The following is a 16343-nucleotide window of genomic DNA, read 5'->3' as shown; positions in this document are numbered from 1 at the left end:
TCCCTGTTACAGATCAACTAAACAGTCCCTGTTACAGATCAACTAAACAGTCCCTGTTACAGATCAACTAAACAGTCCCTGTTACAGATCAACTAAACAGTCCCTGTTACAGATCAACTAAACAGTCCCTGTTACTGATCAACTAAACAGTCCCTGTTACAGATCAACTAAACAGTCCCTGTTACAGATCAACTAAACAGTCCCTGTTACAGATCAACTAAACAGTCCCTGTTACAGATCAACTAAACAGTCCCTGTTACAGATCAACTAAACAGTCCCTGTTACTGATCAACTAAACAGTCCCTGTTACAGATCAACTAAACAGTCCCTGTTACAGATCAACTAAACAGTCCCTGTTACAGATCAACTAAACAGTCCCTGTTACAGATCAACTAAACAGTCCCTGTTACAGATCAACTAAACAGTCCCTGTTACAGATCAACTAAACAGTCCCTGTTACAGATCAACTAAACAGTCCCTGTTACAGATCAACTAAACAGTCCCTGTTACAGATCAACTAAACAGTCCCTGTTATAGATCAACTAAACAGTCCCTGTTATAGATCAACTAAACAGTCCCTGTTATAGATCAACTAAACAGTCCCTGTTATAGATCAACTAAACAGTCCCTTTTACAGATCAACTAAACAATTCTACACTGCTAGAACACTCACTGGAAATGTAAATAATCCCGAAATCTACTGCTGTAGCTAATGTACCGAACAAGGAATTAATATTCTGTTATGTATAAATAATTCATTGTCCATGGTAGAGGTTATAGTAGTATAGAGATGGTCGAGGTTATAGTAGTATAGAGATGGTAGAGGTTATAGTAGTATAGAGATGGTAGAGGTTATAGTAGTATAGAGATGGTAGAGGTTATAGTAGTACAGAGATGGTAGAGGTTATAGTAGTATAGAGATGGTAGAGGTTATAGTAGTATAGAGATGGTCGAGGTTATAGTAGTACAGAGATGGTAGAGGTTATAGTAGTATAGAGATGGTAGAGGTTATAGTAGTATAGAGATGGTAGAGGTTATAGTAGTACAGAGATGGTAGAGGTTATAGTAGTACAGAGATGGTAGAGGTTATAGTAGTATAGAGATGGTAGAGGTTATAGTAGTACAGAGATGGTAGAGGTTATAGTAGTACAGAGATGGTAGAGGTTATAGTAGTACAGAGATGGTAGAGGTTATAGTAGTACAGAGATGGTCGAGGTTATAGTAGTACAGAGATGGTCGAGGTTATAGTAGTATAGAGATGGTAGAGGTTATAGTAGTACAGAGATGGTAGAGGTTATAGTAGTACAGAGATGGTAGAGGTTATAGTAGTACAGAGATGGTCGAGGTTATAGTAGTACAGAGATGGTCGAGGTTATAGTAGTACAGAGATGGTCGAGGTTAGTCAGCACTCTCACAGAATGTTTCCGGCAGAGAAATATAATCTAGATTCTATTTCTATGGTCCCTGTTCTGTCCTGAGAACAAAGCTAGGCCCTTCTGTTTCCCTACAGAGCAGAGAGAGCAGCGAATGCAGGGCCATCAGGCCTCATTGTGGACACCAGCGCCCTGAGGAGGCTGGTTTGGGACCGGACGACCCGCCCGGAGCTCAGAGGGGTTCTGGAGAGCCTGCTCCACTACTTGACCCAGGACCTGCCCAGCCGGAGCCCCACCATGAGGCCCCCTGAGAGGTTAGGGCTGGAGGTCAGTGTGGGGTTGGAGGTGCCCCAGTTGAGCAGGTGTGGAGGTCGACCAGCAGGGAGTGACGTCTCAAGGCGCCTCTCCTCCTTCCAGCTTCTCCAGGTCAAGTTCCTGAGGAACACCCCCAACCCTCCGCTCACTCACCGCCGGGAGGTGGGGACCCTGGCACTGTCCTCCAGAGGAGGTGGAGGGGGAGGCTGTGGGAGCCAGAGCTATGGCAGAGAGACCCCTAGTGGACAGGTTAAAGGCTGCATTCCCAAAACAGGACGTGGAGTGAGAAAGGGGAACACTGTTAAGGATGTGCTGGCCAGGTTTGCCGCAGCAACGCAGAAAGAGAGGGGAGGGGCCACACAGGGGGGAGGAGCGTCGAAAAGACCCCGACCGATCGGCAAGGGGCAGCTACTGTCTGCCATAATGGACAAGTTTGAAACCATGGCGATGGTGCAACGAGGAAGTGACGTGAGTTGCCTGAAGAAAAGCTCTTCTCCTGGTACCAGCTCACCTGGTAAAGTCAAAGTCAAAGGTCTTGTCAAAGAATTAGTGAGTCGTCAGGAAGAAGAGGGACAACAGTGCTTAGGTCAACCAGGTCAACCCATCAAAGGTCAGAGTTCAGTGAAGCAGCAGGTTAAGAGTAAAGGCTGGGGACAGCAAAGGAAAGAGAACCCCTCTGGAATGCAGGAAGGAGATAGAGTATCAGAGAAGACAGTAGCTGGTCTGAAGGATTCACCTCAAAACAGAAAAGGGAGGAACTGGAATCAGAAGGTGAAAGGTCAGCCTGTAGTCAATAAGCAGATAAGGGGTCCGGGTTCAGATCAAGAAGCTGAAGGACAGATTCAGGATTCAATTAAGGAGGTAAGTTTGGGGCGCTAATCAACAAGTAAAGACTCTGGGTATGAACCAACAGGTAGAGACTCTGGGGATGAACCAACAGGTAGAGACTCTGGGGATGAACCAACAGGTAGAGACTCTGGGGACGAACCAACAGGTAGAGACTCTGGGTATGAACCAACAGGTAGAGACTCTGGGTATGAACCAACAGGTAGAGACTCTGGGGATGAACCAACAGGTAGAGACTCTGGGGATGAACCAACAGGTAGAGACTCTGGGTACGAACCAACAGGTAGAGACTCTGGGGATGAACCAACAGGTAGAGACTCTGGGGATGAACCAACAGGTAGAGACTCTGGGTACGAACCAACAGGTAGAGACTCTGGGTACGAACCAACAGGTAGAGACTCTGGGGATGAACCAACAGGTAGAGACTCTGGGTATGAACCAACAGGTAGAGACTCTGGGTATGAACCAACAGGTAGAGACTCTGGGGATGAACCAACAGGTAGAGACTCTGGGGATGAACCAACAGGTAGAGACTCTGGGGATGAACCAACAGGTAGAGACTCTGGGGATGAACCAACAGGTAGAGACTCTGGGTACGAACCAACAGGTAGAGACTCTGGGGATGAACCAACAGGTAGAGACTCTGGGGATGAACCAACAGGTAGAGACTCTGGGGATGAACCAACAGGTAGAGACTCTGGGGATGAACCAACAGGTAGAGACTCTGGGGATGAACCAACAGGTAGAGACTCTGGGGATGAACCAACAGGTAGAGACTCTGGGTACGAACCAACAGGTAGAGACTCTGGGTATGAACCAACAGGTAGAGACTCTGGGTATGAACCAACAGGTAGAGACTCTGGGGATGAACCAACAGGTAGAGACTCTGGGTATGAACCAACAGGTAGAGACTCTGGGTATGAACCAACAGGTAGAGACTCTGGGTATGAACCAACAGGTAGAGACTCTGGGGATGAACCAACAGGTAGAGACTCTGGGGATGAACCAACAGGTAGAGACTCTGGGTACGAAACAACAGGTAGAGACTCTGGGTACGAAACAACAGGTAGAGACTCTGGGGATGAACCAACAGGTAGAGACTCTGGGTACGAAACAACAGGTAGAGACTCTGGGGATGAACCAACAGGTAGAGACTCTGGGTACGAAACAACAGGTAGAGACTCTGGGGATGAACCAACAGGTAGAGACTCTGGGTATGAACCAACAGGTAGAGACTCTGGGTATGAACCAACAGGTAGAGACTCTGGGTACGAACCAACAGGTAGAGACTCTGGGTATGAACCAACAGGTAGAGACTCTGGGTACGAAACAACAGGTAGAGACTCTGGGTATGAACCAACAGGTAGAGACTCTGGGTACGAAACAACAGGTAGAGACTCTGGGTATGAACCAACAGGTAGAGACTCTGGGGATGAACCAACAGGTAGAGACTCTGGGTATGAACCAACAGGTAGAGACTCTGGGTACGAAACAACAGGTAGAGACTCTGGGGATGAACCAACAGGTAGAGACTCTGGGTATGAACCAACAGGTAGAGACTCTGGGAATGAACCAACAGGTAGAGACTCTGGGTATGAACCAACAGGTAGAGACTCTGGGTACGAAACAACAGGTAGAGACTCTGGGTACGAACCAACAGGTAGAGACTCTGGGTACGAACCAACAGGTAGAGACTCTGGGTACGAAACAACAGGTAGAGACTCTGGGTACGAACCAACAGGTAGAGACTCTGGGGATGAACCAACAGGTAGAGACTCTGGGTATGAACCAACAGGTAGAGACTCTGGGTACGAAACAACAGGTAGAGACTCTGGGTACGAAACAACAGGTAGAGACTCTGGGTACGAACCAACAGGTAGAGACTCTGGGGATGAACCAACAGGTAGAGATTCAAGGTACGAAACAAGAACAGATTGTTAGCTCAGGTCAAAGACTAGAAGGCCATGGTTCAGAGTTTGACAAGGAGCTAAAGGTTCAGAGTGAAAACATTGAAGTTAAAGCTTCAGTGGGTCAGGAAGTGGTGGTACAGGCTTCACATCAGGAGAATCAGGATCCTGATCAAGACAGTGACATTGAAGTTTCAGGTCAGGAGGTCAAGGTACAGGTTACAGGTCAGGAGGTCAAGGTACAGGTTTCAGATCAGGAGGTCAAGGTACAGGTTTCAGATCAGGAATTAAAGGTACAGATCTTAGGTCAGGAGCTCAGCTATGAGCAGGTAGAGCTGCTCTGCTCTGCTGCAGTGGTGCAGTGGTCTCCCCCAGCACCCCAGGTAGGGATACCTGAGCTAGAGGCCTTGCAGTCTGGGTACCTGGCAACGCTGCTCCCTTGTCCTCCTGTGTGGGCCCTAGCTTCCTCTGTGGATCCACCAGCACAGAAATACTCAGGGTTAGGGTCCAAAACCAGGACCCTGGAAGGCTCACATCTCTCCTACCCCTGGAGAAAACAGTACATGGATCCACCCCAACCCCGGTCCACCCAGAGAGGCCAGCCCAGACACCCCATCCCTAGGAGGGCCTACGGCTCAGAATCAGAACCATCGGAACTGGGCCAGGCCCTTAACACCAGCCTCTCACCCCCACCTTCTGAATCTACGACCACTGATGTCATGACCTCTGTCCCCACAACCCCTGATCTTGACCTTTGCTTCCTGCCATCAGCACCCACAACGTCCAACCAGGAGCCCCGCCCACATGAAGCCAAACAGGAAGTAAATGTCCCCATGGCACTGCAAAGTGGGGAGGGGGAGGTGACATGTCAGAAGGGGGAGGGGCAGGGTAGCGCTGTGATTTCACACAAAGATGATGTCATCACTATGCGTGGTTCAAGTGTTGCAGAGCCAGAAAGACTACAGACAGAAAAGCAGGAGAGACCAAAGTACAGGACATTAAACTACGGCGACCCTTCAGCGAAACTGATTTATAAACCCAAAATCATCCGATTCACCGATACCTTTCATTTCTAAGTCACTCGTTCACTCACTCTAACTTCAGTGATGCGTCTGTCTGTGAAAGAAAGATAAAAGCCTTCTGAACTTTCTCTCTCCTCACAGTGAAACACAATACACCTTCAAGGTCATGCTAGCTATCCCATGTGTTGCTGTCCTCTGAAAGCCGTGGTGTTGCAGGAAGCAGCCTACGCTCTACGTGTAGAGCAGTGTGTAGAGTAGTGTGTGTGTGTGTGTGTGTGTGTGTGTGTGTGTGTGTGTGGTCCGTACTGTAACAGTGGAAAGACAAACAGAACAGCGGTGTTAAACATTGACTAAACTAAGCCTAATCTTTAGAATGGGATTTTCCTGGAAAACAATGTGAAGCAATAATATCAGGACTTAAACTGTAACTATGACAACCGAGTCAAATGAACCTCTGCTCTTTATCAGATTAAAGAAACTCAACCCTTTATCTTGTAGTTATTGTATTGTTGACGTTGTGATCAATCTGAAACAGTTTAACTGTTCCCTTCTAATCAACCTTTCATTCATTAGCCTGTTTGAGTTAGCTCTACTGACCTTGGCGTATCTGTACTCTCCCTAAGGCTCGTGACTTGTCGTTATCACAAGTAAACCAGAACCAAGGCACCATACATTTCATTTAATGTCATTAGAATAATCTCAGAAATGAGGTACATATTTGGCCACTACATGTATCAATGAAGTTTACAAGAGAATCTTTGTTCAAATGTTGACACCAGAGGGTTAATTTTTTTCTGGAATGTTCCAAGGTCCCAGATACACCCACACCCCACACACAGGTTGTTTGTGTGCCATCTAGATGTTCTACTACCACCACACGGTAAATGTGCCCTCACTGCCAGTGTTTTGGCTACAGACATGGACTATAACCTGGGGAAATAAGCCACTTATCTCATACTATTCACACCAGTCGCCTTTCACTGACGGTTGGAAAAACAGCCCTAAACACACTATTTTATGCTAAGAAATGGACGATGTGCACTTTTATTGATGGGTTATGCTCAAACACACATGCATACACACACAGAGAGACATTCGTTTCTGGAAAAAAACTGGGTATAAGAATATGTCCTTAAAGTCCTTAGATTAATATTAATTTGAAGATGTAGCTACTTCAAATATACATTTTAGAAATTTAACATTGATTTTTTTACAAGGATTTTGTCATGGCGTGTGAGATGCATGACGTCATCCACTGTAAAAATCACCTGTCAGGGGGAGTGGCTTAAGGTGAGCATCAGAAGGGTTTCCCCATTCCGTTATCATGACGTGGCATTGTGGACATTTCGTAAACCAACTATATAACGAAGATTAATTTAAGAAAATGAGATGTGATTATATATAATTGAATAGGTTAATTATTTCATCGCAGATCGTTTTGGAGTTGCGTACCTAGAATATTTATGAGAGGGCGGTTCTATTTCCCGCTCATGCTTGATTGACAGGTGCCCCGAGGCTAAGCGGAGCTCACGCAGTCAGGCGGTCTACCTTGGAGAACATGGAAACAAACCACCCGGCGGATTCATAGACATTTCAACATATCTATTAATGATGGACCATGTTTCGACACGCTGTGGAGTCAGCCGATCGCGTTTAACATTGTTGTTGCGGTTGTTCTCCAGTTTCAGCCACCAAAATTAAAAACCCAGGTGCATAAACGGGTTTCTCTCTTCCAGTTAGGATGAAAGATCGAGACACTTTACTCTCCTCTTCCAGGTAAATTAGCTTGTGCCTCGGGTGGGTCAATACAAATCCCTGTTTGACTGTCTGGGACATCGAGTGACTCCTCCTGTCCCTGGTCGCCATCCGAGTCCACGCCTGGGATTTGCAGTTGTGGGACTCGCTTCATGGAGAGAGCAGCGATATCGTTTCAACTTTTGGACTACAGAATAGCCTACTGAAATTAACTAAAGGCCATATTTCCACGGCATATCTGGAATATATCTGTCTTCACTCGTGGAAAAGAAAACCATGAAAGAGAACAGGGTTCGCTCGCCACAACTTCGAAGCCTGAACTCAACTATCATCTGTCCTCCCAGCGGCAGCAGCGCCAGAGAGAGAGTTCACAGGTAGCCACTCTTTATAGCCAGCAACTTAACAAATTAGCTGTCCAAGAAGCTTCGCATAGTTTTGCCCGTCCCTACCACCATACATCTGACAATTGAATGTTCTTAGCGTTACACAAAAGTTAAACCATTTTAGGGAGAGTTATGTAAAGAAAATGGCCAACGCTAGTTAGTCAAGCTGACTAGCGACAAACCATGGCAGGTGTTGCTTGGTTGTACTTGTGTTTTGCAAAGTTACCTCATACAGTAGTTAGCTAGCTAGTTGATGTGTTGAGAATGCGAGGACTGTTGGGCTCAGTCCTTCGTAATGGCATGTGCACTATTCCAAGCTGCCTCACAACCTCCACCCGACACCCGGTCCCCCACCATGGAGACTACACGTTTTAGTAGCTAGTCACAAGTGTTGTGCTACGCACAGGAGTCCTCCGCTGTTGTGAACATTGAAACACCGTGCAGTCGATGAACATTGCTGGCTAGGAAAGTTCCCAACCAAAACAGTAGGCCTAGGCTACTTACTTAAACACAGCTTTGCACTGAAGTTCACTGACGTTTTTTTTCTTCCGGTTGTATATTTTTCTACATGATCGGGTACAACCTTGGGGGCCACAATGTATTATAGTTTAGTGTTTTTATATTCGTTTTTATTTCTATTAGTTAAAACATGCATCATGATTTAAACATATATTTTTATTTAGTTTTGGAGTAAAATATAATCGTTTCTTAGTTTCAAACTTTTTTTCATGATTTTAGTTTACAATAATAACCTTGGTGGCCTCTCAGGGCTCATTCTTCCTCTCCTCGCCTTCTTCCTTTCCTCTCCTCCTTTCCTCATTCTTCCTTTCCTCTCCTCCTTTCCTCATTCTTCCTTTCCTTTCCTCATTCTTTCTCTCCTCCTTCTTCCTTTCCTCTTGCTCCTCCTTTCCATAGTGTGGTCTTATGCAACCACCTTTCAGTATTCACCCAGCTACAGTGGGAAAATCCCATTAGGTCACTAATACACATGATATCATTGCTCTTATTAAATCTAGTCCTCTGGAAAAACCAGTCTCACTACGCTCGTCACTCACTATTCCCTTTAGATTGACTTAGTTTCTCACTCCTGCTAGCTAGAGTCCTTATGGCTGTGACTCTGTTTCAGTGTGGACCCGTATGGCTGTGACTCTGTTTCAGTGTGGACCCGTATGGCTGTGACTCTGTTTCAGTGTGGACCCGTATGGCTGTGACTCTGTTTCAGTGTGGACCCGTATGGCTGTGACTCTGTTTCAGTGTGGACCCGTATGGCTGTGACTCTGTTTCAGTGTGGACCCGTATGGCTGTGACTCTGTTTCAGTGTGGACCCGTATGGCTGTGACTCTGTTTCAGTGTGGACCCGTATGGCTGTGACTCTGTTTCAGTGTGGACCCGTATGGCTGTGACTCTGTTTCAGTGTGGACCCGTATGGCTGTGACTCTGTTTCAGTGTGGACCCGTATGGCTGTGACTCTGTTTCAGTGTGGACCCGTATGGCTGTGACTCTGTTTCAGTGTGGACCCGTATGGCTTTGAGCGGTTGGAGGACTTTGACTATGAGTCGTATGAGGAGTTGATGTCAGAGTACCTGGCCGTGCTCACCAGGAGGTCCATCAGATGGTCCAAGCTGTTGCAGGGCCGGGGACGGCTGGAGAAGAGCATCAAGAGTGAGTGGGACTTCATCAGAGTCAGAGCATAAAATAAACTTTTTAGTGGCAGGTAGATATTTTTTACCAGCAAAAATATATTGTTTTCTGCTAAAATGAAACCAACAAAACACCAAAAAACTGATGAGTATACATTGTAATGTTTCTAAAACAATACATCTAAGAAGTAATGTGGTATTTTGTTTCATTATATTTTTTGTATTCCAAGACTTTTAACCAAAATATTACAGATTAGACAAAAATGTTCACCTGCCCCATTTAAGGGCGGGAGGTTACCGCGGTAGCACAACCCGAGTCATGTTTGTGCCTGTGAGATTGAGTCTTGACTAGTAGAAGCATTGTCTTCTCTTCTCTAACCAGGCTGGTTGAGAGACTGCCAAGAGTGTGCAAAGCTGTCCTCAAGGCAATGATTCAACTTTTCTACTTTGAAGAATCTCAAGTATAAAATATATTTTTATTTGTTTGAGACTTTTTTTTGGTTACTACACGATTCCAAATGTGATATTTCATAGTTATGATGTCTTCACTGTTATTCTACAATGTAGAAAATAGTCAAAATAAAGAGAAACCCTTGAATGAGTAGGTGTGTCCAAACGTTTAACTGGTACTGTATTTTATTATTATTATTTTTTTTGTAAATATGTTATTTAAAAAAATAATAATGTTTAGATTATTTTCCCTTAACCCTACCACCCCTCCCCCCAACTGGAGTAAACAAATGGAAAATACTTTGGCTTCCACTTCCAGCTTATACGTTTGGCAGGTGTTCACGTCAAATCAGTGTTTTTGTTCATGCTGCTTCTTGGGGGTGTGTGTGAGAGCGAAAAAGAGACTTAAGTTGCATCACTGACTCATGAAGCACTCCCACAGTGAAGCGGTATGTGCGTAAGGGCGTGCCCAACGAGCACCGAGGGTTGATCTGGATGTCAGCCAGCGGGGCCCAGGAGCACCTGGAGAGGAACCCAGGCTACTATCACTCTCTACTGGACACTACGAAGCAACAGCATGACCCCAAGCTGGTAGACTCCATACGCACAGGTTAGCTAATATAGATCATCATGGGTTAGCTGATATACACCTGAACAGGTTAGCTAATATAGATCATCATGGGTTAGCTGATATAGATCATCATGGGTTAGCTGATATACACCTGAACAGGTTAGCTAATATAGATCATCATGGGTTAGCAGATATACACCTGAACAGGTTAGCTAATATAGATCATCATGGGTTAGCTGATATACACCTGAACATGTTAGCTAATATAGATCATCATGGGTTAGCTGATATACACCTGAACAGGTTAGCTAATATAGATCATCATGGGTTAGCTGATATACACCTGAACAGGTTAGCTAATATAGATCATCATGGGTTAGCTGATATACACCTGAACAGGTTAGCTAATATAGATCATCATGGGTTAGCTGATATACACCTGAACATGTTAGCTAATATAGATCATCATGGGTTAGCTGATATACACCTGAACATGTTAGCTAATATAGATCATCATGGGTTAGCTGATATACACCTGAACAGGTTAGCTAATATAGATCATCATGGGTTAGCTGATATACACCTGAACAGGTTAGCTAATATAGATCGTCACGGGTTAGCTGATATAGACCGTCACGGGTTAGCTAATATAGATCGTCACGGGTTAGCTGATATAGACCGTCACGGGTTAGCTGATATAGATCATCATGGGTTAGCTGATATAGACTGTCACGGGTTAGCTGATATAGATCGTCACGGGTTAGCTGATATAGATCGTCACGGGTTAGCTGATATAGATCGTCACGGGCTAGCTGATATAGATCGTCACGGGCTAGCTGATATAGATCGTCACGGGTTAGCTGATATAGATCGTCACGGGTTAGCTGATATAGATCGTCACGGGTTAGCTGATATAGATCGTCACGGGTTAGCTGATATAGATCGTCACGGGTTAGCTGATATACACCTGAACATGGGAGCTTGAGCTCTGAGATATTTCTCTCTGTATGTACTCTGTTTTGACAAATAGCTGAAAGGGTTAGAGATGTTTGTGGAGTTGGCAGCAGGTTATTTTTGGTGGTGATTCTAACCGCCTCCATCCCTCCCTCCCTGGCAGACCTGAACAGAACCTTTCCTGACAACGTCCAGTTCCGCAAGACGTCCAACCCATGTCTCCAGAAAACCCTGTACAACGTGCTGCTAGCGTACGGACACCACAACCCAGCCGTGGGCTACTGTCAAGTACGTTTATCCTGTTACACCTGCCGGTTATTTACTGCATCCCAAATGGCACCCTATTCCCTATATAGTGCACTACTTTAGACCAGAGCCCACAGGCAGCCTCAGATTCCACTTTACAGGCTTAGTCACCTTTTACTGCTCTACTCCAGTGGTTCCCAACTCCAGTCCTCTACTCCAGTGGTGCCCAACTCCAGTCCTCCAGTACCCCCAACAGTACACATTATTGTTGTAGCCCTGGACCAGCACACCTGATTGAGTTGGATCAGGGGGTCCTGGAAGACTGGAGTTGGGAAACACAGTTCTATTGTTTCTCAGCCCTCACTGCTACTGCACCGTGTTCACAGTGCCCCCTGTGGCTGGTCCTGGCATTACCTGCTAGCCTTTTCAGGAATCCCAACCCTTCCTCGATCATTCAATCAGCTTTTGTTCCTAAATGGGAATTCTATAGTTGGAATGGCATGTTCGAATAGACAAGGCTACTGTGTGTGTGGTTGTGTGTGATTTGATAGGGAGATTTTCAGCCTTTTGCAATGCAAAGAAACAGCATTATGGCTGAAGGTTTGGTGTGTGGAGAGTCAGTCCTCTGTCTCCCTCTCATATTGTCTGCTTCTCTGTTTATTAGTCTGTCTGCTTCTCTGTTTATTAGTCTGTCTGCTTCTCTGTTTATTAGTCTGTCTGCTTCTCTGTTTATTAGTCTGTCTGCTTCTCTGTTTATTAGTCTGTCTGCTTCTCTGTTTATTAGTCTGTCTGCTTCTCTGTTTATTAGTCTGTCTGCTTCTCTGTTTATTAGTCTGTCTGCTTCTCTGTTTATTAGTCTGTCTTTTTGACCATCAAAGACACATTAAATCACATCAATTCCAATAGTTACTTACTAGAGAATAGGGTGCCATGGGCCCTGGTCAAAAGTAGTGCACTATATAGGGAATAGGGTGCCATGGGTCCTGGTCAAAAGTAGTGCACTATATAGGGAATAGGACTCTGGTCAAAAGTAATGGACTATATAGGGCCCTGGTCTAAAGTAGTGCACTATATAGCGAATAGGGTTCCATTTGGGACTCTTTTGTGTATCTCTGTCCACCTGTTCATGTCTCCCTCTCTCTGAACTAATTTTCCAGAATACAGACCTGTTCTCTCTTCCTCTTAGCAACAGGCTGTATTAGCAGGGAGAGGGAGAGGGCTGTTGAATTAGAATGGCTTGTGTCCCTCACTAAGCTGTCAAGGAGAGGATGTCTACAACCTACAGACAACACCTTAAACACTGTTGAATTACTATTAACCATTTATTGTGGCTGAAATGTAATATTCATATGTATCTAAACTGTCTTGTCTTCAGGGCATGAACTTCATCGCTGGGTACCTCATCATCATCACTAAAGATGAGGAGAAATCATTCTGGCTGATGGACACTCTACTGAGCAGGATACTACCAGGTGTGTGAGAGACAGCAGCTCTATTCCTGTCTTCTCTCCCTGCCGTGGGTCTATGTATAACCCAGTGGAGGTCACATGGTCTTGAGCCTCGTTAAGAACCATGTCCCGTCACACGGAGGGGAGGGAGGGGGTAATCCGATGATGTTACACAGGAAATTACATCACGCCCCAGCCCACTACCTCACTTCCTGTTCTGGCATAGTCGGGCTCCACTCTGACAAACAGGTGGATTTGATCTGAGATCACATTCGTCACTGAGTTCAGGGCTCATATCTTTGTGTTTTGTGTGTGTGTGTGTGTGTGTGTGTGTGTGTGTGTGTGTGTGTGTGTGTGTGTGTGTGTGTGTGCGCTGTCCCTTGACGACAGTAAAAAAGCAACAGTGTAATGGAAGGGACTGTTGATACTAAGTTGTGTGTCCTGTCTGTCTCCTGTCCAGACTACTACACCCCGGCCATGCTGGGGCTGAAGATGGACCAGGAGGTTTTAGGGGAGCTTGTGAGGACCAAAGCCCCAGTTGTGTGGCAGGCCATGGGGCAACACAACGTCATGTGGACCCTGGTGGTCTCCAGGTGGTTCATCTGTCTCTACATAGACGTCCTGCCTGTAGAGGTGAGGGGGATGGGGGGGGGGGGTTGAAAAGCAAGGAGAGAACTTTGGCCAAATCTTTGTTGTTGTTGGAGTACTATTACTAAGTTGATGTAACTATTGAACATGTAGACACCCAGTCAGGTTTGGGTCAGTGATCTGTTGTAGAAGGGCTATTAAATAATGTTTTATCAGTGCTGAGCTTTCAGAGACTCAGCCCCACCACAGGACTGAATCAGGTTTACAGGGCAGAATGGGGACTGAGCCCCACCACAGGACTGAATCAGGTTTACAGGGCAGAATGGGGACTCAGCCCCACCACAGGACTGAATCAGGTTTACAGGGCAGAATGGGAACTCAGCCCCACCACAGGACTGAATCAGGTTTACAGGGCAGAATGGGGACTGAGCCCCACCACAGGACTGAATCAGGTTTACAGGGCAGAATGGGGACTCAGCCCCACCACAGGAATGAATCAGGTTTACAGGGCAGAATGGGAACTCAGCCCCACCACAGGACTGAATCAGGTTTACAGGGCAGAATGGGGACTCAGCCCCACCACAGGACTGAATCAGGTTTACAGGGCAGAATGGGTTCTGTGTCAGGAGATCAGTCTGCTGAGCTGAACTAAGTCCAGGGCTGTGTCCTGGAGCAGCAGGAAGGGAAGAATGAGACAGCATAATGAAGATCAATCTTTACATATTTCATCACCATGCCTAATGTCACTGTCTACCATCTCAGCTTGATGACCTGTCCTACAGCCCATTAAGCCCGACTGTCCTGCGGCCCATTAAGCCCGACTGTCCTGCGGCCCGTTAAGCCCGACTGTCCTGCGGCCCGTTAAGCCCGACTGTCCTGCGGCCCATTTAAGCCCGACTGTCCTGCGGCCCGTTAAGCCCGACTGTCCTGCGGCCCATTAAGCCCGACTGTCCTGCGGCCCGTTAAGCCCGACTGTCCTGCGGCCCATTTAAGCCCGACTGTCCTGCGGCCCATTTAAGCCCGACTGTCCTGCGGCCCATTTAAGCCCGACTGTCCTGCGGCCCATTTAAGCCCGACTCTATCGTCTCTCTCCTTGGTTCTCGTCCTCAGACGGTTCTGCGTATCTGGGACTGTCTGTTCTACGAGGGTTCTAAGATACTGTTCCGTGTGGCTCTGACGTTGATAAGGAACCAGCAGGCTGAGGTCCAACAGGCCGGTTCCCTGCCTGACGTCTGTGACAGCTTCAAACACATGACCAGAGGGCCTTTTGTAGAGGACTGCCACACCTTCATGCAGGTACACACACACACACACTGAAATGAACGTGTGTTTGTGGATGTTTTAACTATTCTTGTGGGGACCAAAAGTCCCCACAAGAATAGCAAACAAACAAAAAGTTGACCAACTGGGGACATTCTGTTAGTCCCCACAAGGTGAAATGCTATTTCTAGGGGGTTTAGGGTTAAGGTTAGGGTAAGAGTATGGGTTACAGTTAGGGAAAATAGGATTTTGAGTGGGACTAAATTGTGTCCCCATAAGGTTAGCTGTACAAGACTGTGTGTGTGTGTGTGCACCATAATAATCTCTGTTCATCCCTCTGTAATCCTTTGTCTTGCTGCTTTCCCAGAAAATCTTCACGGAACCCGGAAGCCTCTCCATGGCAACCATCACCAAGCTCCGGGAGACGTGTCGAGCGCGCATCATCGCTGAGGAGTCCTGACCCCATCCTCCTGACCTGTCAATCAAACACACTGCACATTCCGGGCTGGGTCCCAACACTCCTTAATGGTCTCCTCTCCTCGGATCCTATCCCTCACTGTTGGGACAGTGCCCTAGACTGTTGTGTACTCTTTAGCATAACTACCGCGTAGCTATGTAGACTACCGCGTAGCTATGTAGACTACCGCGTAGCTATGTAGACTACCGCGTAGCTATGTAGACTACTAGGGGTGAAAATAAGGTGTTAGGAGTACCGGCAAATGAATTAGTAACTATGCTGTGGGGGTACGCCGTACCGGTTAAACATGAGCCTATCACAGTAATTAACAACAAAGATGCCCATGAAACCTTTTGGCTATTACACTATTATCATTACTGTATGAAAGTCACATGAAATAAAAATATTTAGCGAATGGACATGAAAACATGGAATACGCTCAGATGCGATGTGGTTTGGCAGTAAGTGACATTTAGCGATCAGCAGTGGACACATCAGGTGAGTTTACCAGACTGACGTAGACCTAATGAGTGACATCGCTGGATATCATTCATCAAATGGGGGCTGCACAGTGCACTGTAGAGATGCACGAAGTCTAGAGTTTTAATCCAGCATTGGGGGAAACCAGCCCTGAATGTATACATGTAGCTAGATAGTTAATGTAGACCTGAATGTATACATGTAGCGAGAGTTAATGTAGACCTGAATGTATACATGTAGCTAGATAGTTAATGTAGACCTGAATGTATACATGTAGCGAGATAGTTAATGTAGACCTGAATGTATGAGTGTAATGTCTTAACTCACACCCTGCTAACTGAGGATTCCATTATACACCCTATTCCCTACATAGTATGTTGCTGACTGAAGCTCATCTTAACATTTATTTAAGAACAAGATTTGGATTCTATGACTTTGCACTCTTCTCCTGAGTGATGAGATCACTGATGATGGGAAGTAGACTAGAAGCATATGGTATGTTGTCGTACATGAATGATAGTGTCTGTTGTAGTTCACTATAAACTAGCCTGATTCTTTGTACACCAGACACTATTAAATAAACTACTGACTCATTCCTCCTTCAATCGTGTGACCCCCGTCTGTTCTTTCTGATACTTTTGTAGTCCC

The 16343-nt window shown here is 46.0% G+C and overlaps 1 protein-coding gene across 2 annotated transcripts; it reads left to right on the top strand.

Annotated features, from left to right (window-relative positions):
* The first annotated feature begins 6810 nt into the window (after positions 1–6810).
* On the top strand, positions 6811–16300 carry LOC106575911 (growth hormone-regulated TBC protein 1-A). Of its 2 annotated transcripts, none has more exons than XM_045699567.1 (8): positions 6811–7592; positions 9112–9263; positions 10134–10301; positions 11380–11504; positions 12838–12934; positions 13371–13543; positions 14609–14794; positions 15126–16300. In XM_045699567.1, the coding sequence occupies exons 1-8, from the start codon at positions 7495–7497 to the stop codon at positions 15216–15218; spliced, it is 1092 nt and encodes a 363-aa protein (XP_045555523.1). In that variant the 5' UTR covers positions 6811–7494; the 3' UTR covers positions 15219–16300. The 2 variants fall into 2 exon arrangements, with proteins under 2 accessions (XP_045555523.1, XP_045555524.1); XM_045699568.1 differs by having other exon boundaries at positions 6812–7592; positions 8728–9263.
* Positions 16301–16343: the final 43 nt, after the last annotated feature.

The sequence above is a fragment of the Salmo salar genome, chromosome ssa17 (assembly GCF_905237065.1).
Source record: "Salmo salar chromosome ssa17, Ssal_v3.1, whole genome shotgun sequence".
Classification (NCBI taxonomy): Eukaryota; Metazoa; Chordata; class Actinopteri; order Salmoniformes; family Salmonidae; genus Salmo; species Salmo salar.
This window is presented reverse-complemented; position numbering and strand designations above follow the sequence as displayed.

Bases quoted from the DNA above. Each gene is read 5' to 3' on its own strand.
- LOC106575911 (XM_045699567.1), top strand. From the start codon at position 7,495: ATGAAAGAGAACAGGGTTCGCTCGCCACAACTTCGAAGCCTGAACTCA. The intron at 12,935-13,370 runs GTGTGTGAGAGA...TCTCCTGTCCAG, and splicing joins ACTGAGCAGGATACTACCAG to ACTACTACACCCCGGCCATG. The intron at 13,544-14,608 runs GTGAGGGGGATG...TCTCGTCCTCAG, and splicing joins TAGACGTCCTGCCTGTAGAG to ACGGTTCTGCGTATCTGGGA.